Below are 13,782 nucleotides of genomic sequence, written 5' to 3'. Positions count from 1 at the left end.
ATGATGTAACAGAGGAATGTAATATTTAGAGGGGCACTTCCATCAGTTTTTTTAAAATTACATATTAACAGGCTATATGTGAATGGGTAGATAGTACTCTGGATATAATTTTTGCCTATGCTCTGGAGGTTCCTTCTTGAATTATTTGCATATATAGTACACTCATTAGAAAAACTCTATAGTGTGATCCTATTTTATTGGGCATAAAAAATGATTATGCTATAAAATATTGATGAAGCTACCTGTTCTACTAACGATTCATTCCTAATAGTATGAGTAAAGAGTCCCAACTGTACACCTTACTGTCATAAATGTAACTTCAGTTGACAGTTATCTGTTGTCACACAGATTTTTGTTGCAGCTTTTTTGTGAAAAAGCCAAAATAGATTTAACAGGAAGGTGAAGTTTAAAGGGGTTGTGCAGGGGTTTTATATTGATGACCTATCCTTAGGATAGGTCAACAATATCTGATCGGCAGGGTCCGACACCTGGCACCCCCCCTAGATCAGCTTTTTGAAGAGGAGGCGGCGCTGCTTACAAGCGCTACTTCCTCTTCATTACACTGCCCATCATCTTGGAAGCAAATGTAATTACAAGTACTCGCTCTATTCACTTGAATGGAGTGAGTACTTATAATTACACTGCTCCACCACTACAGGGGAGACGACGCGTAGTGTAATGAAGAGGAAGCAGAGCTCGCATTGACCGTCACCTCCTCTTCAAACAGCCGATCGGCAGCGGTGCCGGGTGTCGGACCCCAGCAGGTCAGATATTGATGACCTTTCCTAAGGATAAGTCATCAATATAAAACCTCTACATTTCCATTTCCTTCCAACCTACTTCTGGCTTTTGCTCAAAACACTATCAGAAAGTGTAGTAAAAACTGCCACAAAAAACAGAACTTGACACCACCTTAAAAGAAATTACCTTGAATGCTTAGAAATTTCTGCTGATCCCCTTGATTTTTTTTTTATAACTGAAAAACCCTAAAATGGGAGGCGACAAACCATATAAAATTGATAAATTCATAATATATTAATTTTATCTATTTATTTTTACCATGTCATCATTTTAGATTCAAATGGTTGCCCTTAAGTGTATCCAAAAGAATATCAGGAAATACTATTGTATCCAAGACTGGTTGTGGTGGCAACTGATGTGTTATATTCGACCCTCACTGTCTATCCATGTCGATGAGTCCATGTTCCGGGAAAAGGAGGTATATGATTATTTATATAGAAGTGACATTTTAAAAATATTTGTTTACCTATTAACACCTTTGCATATTCTAAGCTACTAAATGATGTGACATTTCTTTGTATTCTGTAGGAGGAAATCATTGCTTTTTCGACAAAACTTAGCAAGTCTGAGAAGTCCAGAAATGAACTGAGACAGAATGTGGATCTGCTGGAAAGCAAGGTAAGATATCACAATGTGATTTCTATTAGAAATGCTGGTAGACTATAATTGAAACAGATGATCAGATGGATTTGGGGTAGATTTTTATTTTATTTTTTTTGCTGACTAATTACCTCTGGAAAAGAGACAAGCTTTTAAAATGAAAAACTTCATATTCACCTCCCCTATTACCTCAACGTCAATGCTTTTCTATTCCCCCACCAGTCTCTGCACACTTGACCTCCAACAATGACGTGTTGACCCATGTCATTGCTGAACCCTGTGATTGGCTACAGCAGTCATGTGTTGACAAGACACATCATTGCTAGTGGTCAAGTGACAAAAACAAGCAGTGGACCATAGAAATGTCATTAACGGAGAACCATGGGATTATTAGGAGAGCATATTCCTTTTTTCTATGTTATTTAAATTTTTCACACTGGTAAGTTTTGCTTCAGATACACAGGTAATCTTCAACAAAATCCACCACAATTGGGTTTTGTTGTGAATTTTTTTCTTCCCCATTAATAGGGAAAATCTACAACAAATGTGCAACCAGTTGATAACAGGAATTTACATGCTGCGGATTTGAAAAAATCTACACAGCAAGTCAGTTTACACATTCCAAATTTTCTGCAGCATATGGATAAGTTTTGTTAAAATCTCCTCCACCCTCCTGTTATTGAATTCCACTGTGGATTTTCAGAATTTCTGTACTGTACATGTGGCCATATTTAAGGGAAACTGTCACTATGAAAATGCAATGTAATCTGCAGGCAGCATGTTATAGAGCAGGAGGAGCTGATCAAATTGATATGTAGTTGTATGGGAATAGATTCAGTGAAACTTGTATTTTATACATTTATATTTCTGCTTATTCTGGGCTTTGAAGTCAAGGAGGTCCTATCAGTGATTGACAGCCTTCCATCTATCAATCCCGATACCGACCAGCAAATTTTTTTCTCTTCTTCAGGAGAAACAGAACATAGTGCAATACCCAGGGTGTTTAATATTCAGTAAGATTTATTGTACTTACAAACATCCATTGGTAAAAAGCGTATATAGATGCCCGACCCGGGTTTCGCCTTAGCTTCATCTGGGGCGTCCCAGATGAAGCTAAGGCGAAACCCGGGTCGGGCATCTATATACGCTTTTTACCAATGGATGTTTGTAAGTACAATAAATCTTACTGAATATTAAACACCCTGGGTATTGCACTATGTTCTGTTTCTCCTGAAGGAGAGAAAAATTTTTGCTGGTCGGTATCGGGATTGATATTGGAGATATTGCCTGTGGAAACCTAGCGCGGACCCATCTACATGTACTTTGGTTGTCTTTCTGGAGAAGGGACTTACTCCTTTTTTTGGGACTGCTGCTTTAACCGCTCCTGATATCGTACAGAAACTTTCTTTGAGCCTTCCATCTATAACTGTGTATACAGAGATAGCTGTCAATCACTGATAGGAACCCCTCCTTGACTTCAAAGCCCAGAATGAGTAGAGATTAAAATGTATAAATTACAAGTTTTACTGAATATTTTCCCATAAAACTAAATATCAGTCTGCTCAGCTCCCCCTGCTCTATAACATGTTAACTGTAGCTTATATTACATTTTCATGGTGAGAGGTTCCTTTTAATACAGTCCTGATCAAAAGTTTAAGACCACTTGAAAAATGGTAAAAAAAATCATATTTAGCATGGCTGGATCTTAACAAGGTTCCAAGTAGAGCTTCAACATGCAACAAGAAGAAATGGGAGTGAGACAAAGCATTTTTTGAGCATTCAATTTAATGAAAACAACGAATAAACTGAAACAGGCAGTTTTTCAGCTGATCAAAAGTTTAGGACCACATGCCTTTAAAAGGCCAAATCTGTGTAAAGATGTGAATTCATTGTCATTTTCTGTCAGGTAGTCATACGTTGTGATGGCAAAGGCAAAAAAAACCTCCCTTTTTGAAAGTGGTCGGGTTGTTGAACTACATAAGCAGGGTCTCTCACAGCGCGCCATTGCTGCTGAGGTGGGACGCAGTAAGACAGTCATTTGGAATTTCTTAAATGATCCTGAGGGTTATGGAACAAATAAGTCAAGTGGAAGACCCAAAAAAATTTCACCAGCACCGAGCCGGAGGATTTAATTGGCTGTCCGTCAAGACACTGGACGATCCTCGACCCAAATTAAGGCCCTTACTGGTGCTGACTGCAGCCCCATAACCATCAGACGGCATCTGAGACTGAAGGGCTTCAAAAACTAAAAACATCTTCAAAGACCTCGTCTCCTTGAATGCCACAGAACTGCTCGTTTGGACTTTGCAAGAGAGCACCAAACATGGGACATTCAAAGGTGGAAGAAAGTTTATTCTGATGAGAAAAAATGTAACCTTGATGGTCCTGATGGTTTCCAACGTTACTGGCATGACAAGCAGATCCCACCTGAGATGTTTTCTACGCGCCACAGTGGAGGGGGCGCCATAATGGTCTGGGGTGCTTTTTCCTTCAGTGGAACAATGGAGCTTCAGGAAGTGCAGGGGCGTCAAACGGCCGCTGGCTATGTCCAGATGTTGCAGAGAGCATTCCTCATGACTGAGGACCCTCCTCTGTGTGGTAACAACTGGGTTTTTCAACAGGACAACACTACAGTACACAATGCCCGCAGGATAAGGGACTTCTTCCAGGAGAATAACATCACTCTTTTGGCCCATCCTGCGTGTTCCCCTGATCTAAATCTAATTGAGAACCTTTGGGGATGGATGGCAAGGGAAGTTTACAAAAATGGACAACAGTTCCAGACAGTAGATGGCCTTCGTGCAGCCGTCTTCACCACTTGGAGAAATGTTTCCACTCAGCTCATGGAAACGCTTGCATCAAGCATGCCGAAACAAATTTTTGAAGTGATCAACAATAATGGCGGAGCTACTCATTACTGAGTTCATATTTGGAAGTTGGATTTCTGTTTTGGGGGGGTTTAGTTTTTTTTTTGGAGGTGTGGTCCTAAACTTTTTATCAGCTGAAAAACAGCCTGTTTCAGTTTATTCGTTGTTTTCATTAAATTGAATGCTCAAAAAATATTTTGTCTCACTCCCATTTCTTCTTGTTGCATGTTGAAGCTCTACTTGGAACCTTGTTAAGATCCAGCCATGCTAAATATGATTTTTTGCCATTTTTCAAGTGGTCTTAAACTTTTGATCAGGACTGTATAAACCTTTCATTAGGAAATATGCAGGAAAGTGTTTCCTTATATTTTTAGTAGCTGATTTTAGGTATAATATAATCCTACACTTTACAGAGAATCCTTGTCATTGCTTTCTACTTTAATTAAATATCCTGTGTAGTTACCAGGACTAATCCCCATCCAAAGATGTGCTGATAGATTTAAGCCTTGCAATTATGTATGTATTAACACTTCTAGTCCAGACTTTTATCACTCAGCAAAAAAGTGGGCAAATATATTTAACTAACAGTCCAAGATATGTAAAGTGCAATGAATATTACATTACTTTCCTCTGACAAGTTATACAAAGTTTAAAGGGAACCTGTTATCAACTTTATGCTGCCTATACTAACGGCAGAATAAAGTAGAGACAGGTGAGTTGATTTCGGCGGTCTGTCATTTATCAGTTAAAAATAAGTGGTTGTCGAGAACCAACATCACAATCATTGCAGACTAGGCCTGGGAAAGAGTCACGGCCACCTGAGAAGAGTCATGGTTATTCATGAATTCCTGCCCTCCCTGCCCACCTGCTGATGATATACAGTCTTCTACCTAGTTTTCTCCCTTTCTCTCTAGGAGAGAACTGCGAATCATCAGCAGATGGGTGAGAGAGCAGGAGATTAAGAATAACCATGACTCTTCTCAAGTAGATTTTACTCTTTTCAAGGCCTGGGCTGCAATGATTATGATGCTGGTTCTCAGAAACCACTGACTTTTAGCTCATGAGTGACACACCGCTGAAATCAGCATTTCTGTCACTATTTTATGATGCCCTCAGTGAGGTCAGCATAAAGTTAATGACGGGTTCCCTTTAAAGATAAAATAAGAATTTTAGGTGTTTCTGCAGTATCTGGTGGAGATGTGATGCATTTTAAATAAGATGTTTGTATAACATATTCCACCAGAAACACTAAAAGTGTAAAGTTAGGATGCAGTGGAGCTGAAATGGACTGATATTCAGTTGTGACAGCTGAATGAGAGTTCTTTCATAATGCTTTATAATGCTCCCTGCATCATGCCATATACTGTAATTGCTCAGTCTGTGGTCCACTTATACTGTAGCATGTCTTGAGGCTGTGTCTGCCAAAATGCAATTGTAGACACAAGCCAATAATCTATCTGTACCATGGACACTATAGGAGAGAACAGGGAGACATAATTTTGTAGAATTTACACTCATTGATAGTGATGAGCGGCAGGGGCAATATTCGAATTCGCGATATTTCGCAAATATTTTGTAGAATATTCATATATTCGCGAATTCGAGATTATATTCTTGATTGCGAAAATCGGCAATGTAATATTTGCGTAATGCGCGCAAAATACAGGTGTGGGTCACATGCTACATTTTTCAAGCTGGTATAATTATCCTGAGACTGGAGAAAATGGTTGGCACGGCAGAACATTAGAATAGCTTTATATGCAGATAGAGTGCTCCAATATATGATTGATGCGCTACTTGTGACATCACAGCACTATGTCTGTAGCATGTATGTACGGACAGCAGAACCTATCACACTGCCTAACACCCTGCACTGGAACCTATCAGCTACACTATAGATTAATCTGACCTACACTGACTATCTCCCCCTATCTGAATTATATATATAAATTAACTGTCTAATGTAATACAACAAAGCACAGAGCACAACAATGACACTGCTGTCTCTTTTATAACTGCAATAAACTTTAGAAAATAGCTGCTGGGGAGGTTCTTATATAGTAAGGGGTAGACAACTTTTCTATTGGCTGTGACAAAGCCTTCTCATTGGCTCACAAGCTAGAAGAAGGGAGGGATGATCACCTGATGTATACTGTGTAAAAAAGGAGAAAAGAATATTCGATTTTACGAATATATAGCGCTATATTCTAAATATTCGCGAATTCTCGAAGTGCCGATATTCACAATTAAAATTCGAATATTCGCGCTCAACACTACTCATTGAGAGTGAGCGACTGGTTACTCCGAGCTGTGTAGTATATCATAATTCATATAACTTGCTGGCAAGTTCTAGATTACAAAATCCTGCAACAAACAATTTTTTTTTTCTGTATTTACAGCCAGACAGCTTTTTCTAAAGTAGGCTTATTGCCAGCACCCCAATAGCATATATTATGCTGCAAAGGTGGGCTATTGCCTCTTTTTTTTTAAAAAAATCTCAGTTTACCGCATATAATTGGGCATTTTGAGTGCATTTCAGTGCATCAATATACCTGTGTTATTTAAAGCATTGTACTACTGCAGGCATCCTCAAACTGCGGCCCTCCAGCTGTTGTAAAACTACAACTCCCACAATGCCCTGCTGTAGGCTGATACCTGTAGGCTGTTCGGGCATGCTGGGAGTTGTAGTTTTGCAACAGCTGGAGGGCCGCAGTTTGAGGATGCCTGTACTACTGCAAAGTTGCAAAGGCATTTCACTCAAATAATGCCATTAATATTCTAGTGTTAGTGAACACATTGTGTTACTGGTGAAAGGTCCTCTTTAAATACCAAAAATTATATCTGTTTTAGTGAATGTGTTGTATTAATTCAAGATACCATGTAGTGCATCACCGTAAGTTACAATGGTGTTTTACTAGTGCCATTGTAATGTGTGTTCAGGTGTCAGCTTCTTGTGGGTTTGAATTTGGGCCATTGTTTCTATGCCTCTTCATGTTGCCACTGTTCCGTGCACAAGTTACTAGTGGGTATGAATTAGTGCCAATGTGCTTTGTATCTCTCCTCAGTTCAGTATTGCATGAGTTAATATTCTGTGGCCTTGTGTTTGAATCTATTTGATTAATGAGTTCGTTAAATAGGTTGTCTCACTTCAGCAAATGACATTTATCATGTAGACAAAATTAATATAGGGCACTGACTAATATATTGTGATTGGCTATATTGCCTCCTATGCTGGCTTGACTCATTTTTCCATAACATTTTATACTGTGTACTGTTTGTGCACTCTACCTGCTGTGTCTGAACTGTCCCCTGAAGTGCAAAGCTTCTACACATGTATTTGCTATATCTGAACTGTTTCCTATAGTTCTATGTCTGTTCTTTAGATTTTGCATGATAGTTGTCTGGATTCTGTCCTAGATTTGCCATGGTCCTCACTCTGTTCTGTGGTTTAGCATGTACTCTACCTGGCTGCCAAATACACTGGGGCTATTTCAAGAAGTAGCAACCTTGTGGATCCTGTGCAGTGAAAACTAGATCCCTGTATAGGGGGTTAAAAAAAGGTGAAAACCAGAGGACAGCTTAGACACGGCCCTCAGGATTGTCCCAATGTTAAACTAGTTAGTTGGCAGAGTGGTTCCACAACCATTGTCCATAACACTATGCGCTGTTATTAAACAGGATTTACTGCAAACAGTGCATTACTATACCTTTGCTAGTGAACACATTTTACTGCAAAAACTGCATTAGTATACCTGTGTTACTGAACATGTTCACTGCAAGAACTGCATTACCATACACATTTTAGTGAACATGTTGTATAAAATCAAGATACCGTGTAGTTATAGCAAAATTATTTTACTGCAAGAACTGCATTATTAACATTGTAAATTGTCAATACCAGTGTGCAGTGTGTTTGTAGAAGGGGAAGGACATTTAATTGTGCCTCTCTTTAAATTACAGAATATTTTGCTAGCACCACTTAATAATCTATGTGCTAAAACTTTATTATTTATAGGACATATAATAAAATGTCTGGTAAACAGAAGACTGCAAAATGAAAGACCCATGCCTCATTAGCAAACAGTGAAAATATGGATAGCAGTGCTAAAAGCAGTAGCAGCATCAGCCGTCCAGCCAGTAGTAGTAGTTGTAGGCCACAGTTCTCCCTGGCTTCGGTGCCACATTATTATTGAGGACAAAGAGGATGACATTCTGGACTGGGGGGCTCACTCCTCCTCTTAGTTACAGCATGATGATGTGTATGTCACCTCTGCATCTGACACCGTGATTTGGAACCAGGGGTCACAGCATTCCTTCTGCTTCTCCTCCTTGCAATCCCAAAGAAGCCTTTCAGTTGATTTTCTCTGTCTTCACTGCTCCCTCCTAGTGGGTTGCCATTTTTTTTTCCTAAGAAGAGACAACACAACCACATGCCATGGAAGATAGTCAAAAGAGTCTCCCTGTTGCTTAGTTGTGTGAGGTCTGTGTTTCGACTGCCACGAGGAGAAGGTTCAGGGGAAGTGGGGACCTGATGCATAGCTCTGTTGGTGGTGGTAGCAGTGGCATTTGTATCCATGATGGTGGGGGCAGTGGTAGCGACATTGGCACTCAATGCAAATACACAGCGTGGAATTGGGAGGTGGGACAAGGAGCCCACAAATTACATGTCAGAGTCTACTAAAAAATTGTAGGGAGGATGTGAACTATAATGATGATTATGTGTTGGACAGGACCTAGGAGCTGGGTCAGGTGCTAAGGAGGAGGTGACATCTGAGGAGGAAGGTGGTAGTCATGGCAGCAGTAATAAAGATCAGAGGCAACATATGGCCAAAACATTCAAAGAAACTTCCAAGATTAGATATTCTTCTATTATGGTCAGCTTAGGAACTGGCAATGCCACGGATACTGTGGGCATGAAAAGAGAGCGACAAGATAAAAAAACAAATTTAAGAAACTTGCTCATCTTTAGTTTAATGGTTTGTTGGTGGTTTACACCGGACAATGTGCTACTGACAAAAAACTATTTTAGGTTGCACATTAAACATGTGATCACCCAGCTAACAAGCATTTGCTCATTCGTCAGGTAAATGCTGACATATTTATGTAGCATGATTATTGGGAATGAGCCTTGGTACACTATGTGAAAGGGCTCTAAGACAAACAGCTGTATCTTACAGTAATTGGGCACTGGGCAGAAAATTAGCTTGGGGATGGGTAAGGAGAGTATTTAATGGCTATATTGGAAACAGAAGATTTTGTGATTCCTTTGATATATTCATACATGATAATATTAAGGTTGAAACAAATGAAATAGTTCTAATGTTGCTAAATGTTCTGGCTGCTGTATTCTGCCCTTTACCTTAAAAGGGCTATTCAGTTTGCATCAACATCCTTTAAAATAATGATTCATGAAGGTGGCTGTAATTTTGTAATGTATTTCTATTACTTTTGTTGCTCCATGATCACATGACTCCTATTTGCTGTGCCAGATAGGGGTGTGTCTATGTAACTAGATGAGTGGTAGGAGCTATAAACTAGCTGGGGGTTGTTATGGGCAGTGCTGAAGCTGTGATAGAGAAAGAAGAAGTGCATCATGGGTTTGGTAGGATACAGCAACAGAAAGTGCTATATACAGGATGAAAACAAACCAGAGTAATTGGTTTACCTGGTAAAAATTGGTCAAGAGAGTACAAACTGAAAAAAAAGAGCATGGGGAACATGTATATGAGGTAAGCAACTACATAAGCATATCTGTTATATACTATAGTAATCCTGGTAATCCTAGTAATACTCTCTCCAGTTTAGCTGTGTTTCTCCAACAAAGGTATTTCGTGTGATGCCTGACCAGGGATTCCAGAGGCGGATTGGCCATAGACCCTACAGGGAAATTTCCCGGTGGGCGAATGCCCAAGGGGGCCACCCAAGCTCTCCTGATGGCCGCAGGCCAGGTACATAATGATCTTATGCTCAACAGCCGCAGTTACCCTCCTGAACTCAACTGTACTACTGTCCTCAGGACGATGATACAGTTGAATACTGTGGAGAGGGCGGCAGTATTTTGTGCTGCACTATGGTATTTGATTCTGCTGCGGCGGTACTTTGTGCTGCACTATGGTATTGCAGGCCCTGTCTACTACTTGCCACTTTTGGGTTTTTTAACGGGGCCACTTTAAGTTCCCAATTTGCCCCTGAGGGATTCACGCATAACATAAATACACTGCTCAAAAAAATAAAGGGAACACTTAAACAACACAATGTAACTCCAAGTCAATCACACTTCTGTGAAATCAAACTGTCCACTTAGGAAGCAACACTCAGTGACAATCAATTTCACATGCTGTTGTGCAACTGGGATAGACAACAGGTGGAAATTATAGGCAATTAGCAAGACACCCCCAATAAAGGAGTGGTTCTGCAGGTGGTGAGCACAGACCACTTCTCAGTTCCCATGCTTCCTGGCTGATGTTTTGGTCACTTTTGAATGCTGGCGGTGCTTTCAGTCTAGTGGTAGCATGAGACGGAGTCTACAACTCCGAAGGTTTGCTGTGTCTGTCAGCGTAGTGTCCAGAGCATGGAGGCGCTACCAGGAGACAGGCCAGTACATCAGGAGACGTGGAGGAGGCCGTAGGAGGGAAACAACCCAGCAGCAGGACCGCTACCTCCGCCTTTGTGCAAGGAGGAACAGGAGGAGCACTGCCAGAGCCCCGCAAAATGACCTCCAGCAGGCCACAAATGTGCATGTGTCTGCTCAAATGGTCAGAAACAGACTCCATGAGGGTGATATGAGGGCCCGACGTCCACAGGTGGGGGTTGTGCTTACAGCCCAACACCGTGCAGGACGTTTGGCATTTGCCAGAGAACACCAAGATTGGCAAATTCGCCACTGGTGCCCTGTGCTCTTCACAGCTGAAAGCAGGTTCACACTGAACACATGTGACAGACGTGACAGAGACGCCGTGGAGAACGTTCTGCTGCCTGCAACATCCTCCAGCATGACCGGTTTGGCATTGGGTCAGTAATGGTGTGAGGTGGCATTTCTTTGGAGGGCCGCACAGCCCTCCATGTGCTCGCCAGAGGTAGCCTGACGAGATGAGATCCTCAGACCCCTTGTGAGACCATATGCTGGTGCGGTTGGCCCTGGGTTCCTCCTAATGCAAGACAATGCTAGACCTCATGTGGCTGGAGTGTGTCAGCAGTTCCTGCAAGATGAAGGCATTGATGCTATGGACTTGCCCGCCCATTCCCCAGACATGAATCCAATTGAGCACATCTGGGACATCATGTCTCGCTCTATCCACCAACGTCACGTTGCACCACAGACTGTCCAGGAGTTGGCAGATGCTTTAGTCCAAGTCTGGGAGGAGATCCCTCAGGAGACCATCCGCCACCTCATCAGGAGCATGCACGGGCGTTGTATGGAGGTCATACAGGCACGTGGAGGCCACACACACTAGTGATGAGCGGCAGGGGTCATATTCGAATTCGCAATATTTCGCGAATATTTTGTAGAATATTCGTCGAAAATTCGCAAATTCGAAAATTCGTGATTTTTTTTACTCTAAAAATCGGAAAGGTAATGATTGTGTAATATGCGAATTTTCGGATTCGAATTTTTTATTGCGAATTTTTCAACTTACAACTATTAGACAAAGAAGAATATATCACTATATTAGCTAAATTGCTCTATTTGATTTTTTTAGAATATTCTCTATATTGCTATAACTTTGTTTTTTCGAATATTCGTAATATTCTAAAACAAGAATATATAGCAATATAGCGAATATAAAAAAGAAAAGAATATAGAGCAAAATTCGCAAACACTACTACTCCTAAAGTCAAGTATATTGCAGCCTTCTTATTGGCTCACTCACAAGCTAGAAGCAGTGAGGGATCATGTGTACTGATAAAAAAAAAAAAAAAAAAAATAGAAAAAAAAAATTTGGGAAAAATTCGAATATTCGAAATTTCGAATATATATACCTATATTCGAAATTTTCTCAAATTTTCGAAGTACCTATATTCGCGATTAAAAATTCGAAATTTGAATATTCATGATCAACACTAACACACACTACTGAGCCTCATTTTGACTTGTTTTAAGGACATTACATCAAAGTTTGATCAGCCTGTAGTGTGTTTTTCCACTTAAATTTTGAGTGTGACTCCAAATCCAGACCTCCAAGGGTTAAAAAATGTGATTACAATTTTTTTATTTTTGTGTGATTTTGTTGCCAGCACATTCAACTATGTAAAGAACAAAGTATTTCAGAATAATGTTTAATTAATTCAGATCTAGGATGTGTTATTTTTGTGTTCCCTTTATTTTTTTGAGCAGTGTATATTGCATAACCAGTGTCCTGTGTATACATATGTAATAATTTTCACCCTCCCCTATCCTCTCTGTGTGCCAGCACCGTTATTACATACATATCTATAGCTACCATAAATATATTGCATATATCAGGTATTGTACCCACTACTGAGGTTACTGGTCTTAAATTTGAGATTATTTACCTTTTTCATTCTTTATTAAAATACAACAGTTGACCGCCATAGCACAGTTATCTTCCACTTTGTTCTACAGTATTTATATACTTGCAATTAGTAAGCTAAAAAGAGGAAAGAATGCATTTCTCAAGATGTGCACATCAGGATTCTGGTATAAAGCCCACTACTAAGTGTTAATCAATTGCAATTTTTTTTACGTTAATTACATTATCACACTTTATTTCCCAAATGTTTTACTTGATTTTCTTACTAGTTTTTCATTTGCACTAAGAGTCACACAGTTGATAATTGTAGAGTTGTGTAGAAAGCTCACTGTATATTAGGCAAACAGATGCCAAGTAATTTAGCACATCCCTTACACAGAAAATAATGTCCATATGGAAATGCATTGGGGACAAATCCTTTACTGGGGCACACAGTTTCCTTTTTGGTTCAATGTTCCCATAAATGTTGGGATTTGAATTCTTTTCTAATTGCATATAATTAAAAAAAATTGCATAGCCACTGAGTTATGCAATAAGATGTATTTGTATAGCAAATACTCTTTGCTCTTTGTTCTTTTTCTTCTTTTTTTTATTTTTTTTTTCCTGGCTCACATTCTCAGTTTCATCCTTCAACTGCCTTCTGAGTTGTGATAGGGAAAGCATGGACACGTCCCCTTAGCTTCAGCAGAAAAGACACTCCCCTTGAGTTACCCTAAAATTGTCAGCCACAGTTCCCCCAATAATTACCAGCACAGTTCCTCCTATATTTGCCAGACATAATTCACCCTATAATTACCAGCCACTGTTCCACCTATAATTGGTAGCCACAGTTCCCCCCATAATTACCAGCCATAATTCACCCTATAGTTGCCAGCCCACAGTTCCCCTAAAATTGTCAGCTACAATCCCCCAAATAACTACCATCCACAGTTCCTCCTATAATTATTAGCCTACATCATTTCCAGTCAAGCTCCTATCGCCCTCCTCAAGACACCTAGCAGAATGCACACCTTTCCACTACA

General features: G+C 40.0%; 1 protein-coding gene across 2 annotated transcripts in view; it reads left to right on the top strand.

Moving 5' to 3' along the window:
• MYO18B (myosin XVIIIB) overlaps positions 1–13,782 on the top strand; it is an 884,719-nt gene that overhangs the window by 414,189 nt on the left and 456,748 nt on the right. For both annotated transcript variants that reach the window (XM_040416566.1, XM_040416565.1), the window contains 2 exons: positions 1,076–1,219; positions 1,330–1,419. In XM_040416566.1, coding sequence (XP_040272500.1) covers positions 1,076–1,219; positions 1,330–1,419 — 234 coding nt within the window. The remainder of the gene's footprint in view (positions 1–1,075; positions 1,220–1,329; positions 1,420–13,782) is intronic.

The sequence above is a fragment of the Bufo bufo genome, chromosome 2 (genome assembly GCF_905171765.1).
Source record: "Bufo bufo chromosome 2, aBufBuf1.1, whole genome shotgun sequence".
NCBI classification, from domain to species: Eukaryota; Metazoa; Chordata; class Amphibia; order Anura; family Bufonidae; genus Bufo; species Bufo bufo.
Note: the sequence above shows the minus strand (reverse complement) of the source record. Positions and strands in the feature narration are given on the sequence as shown.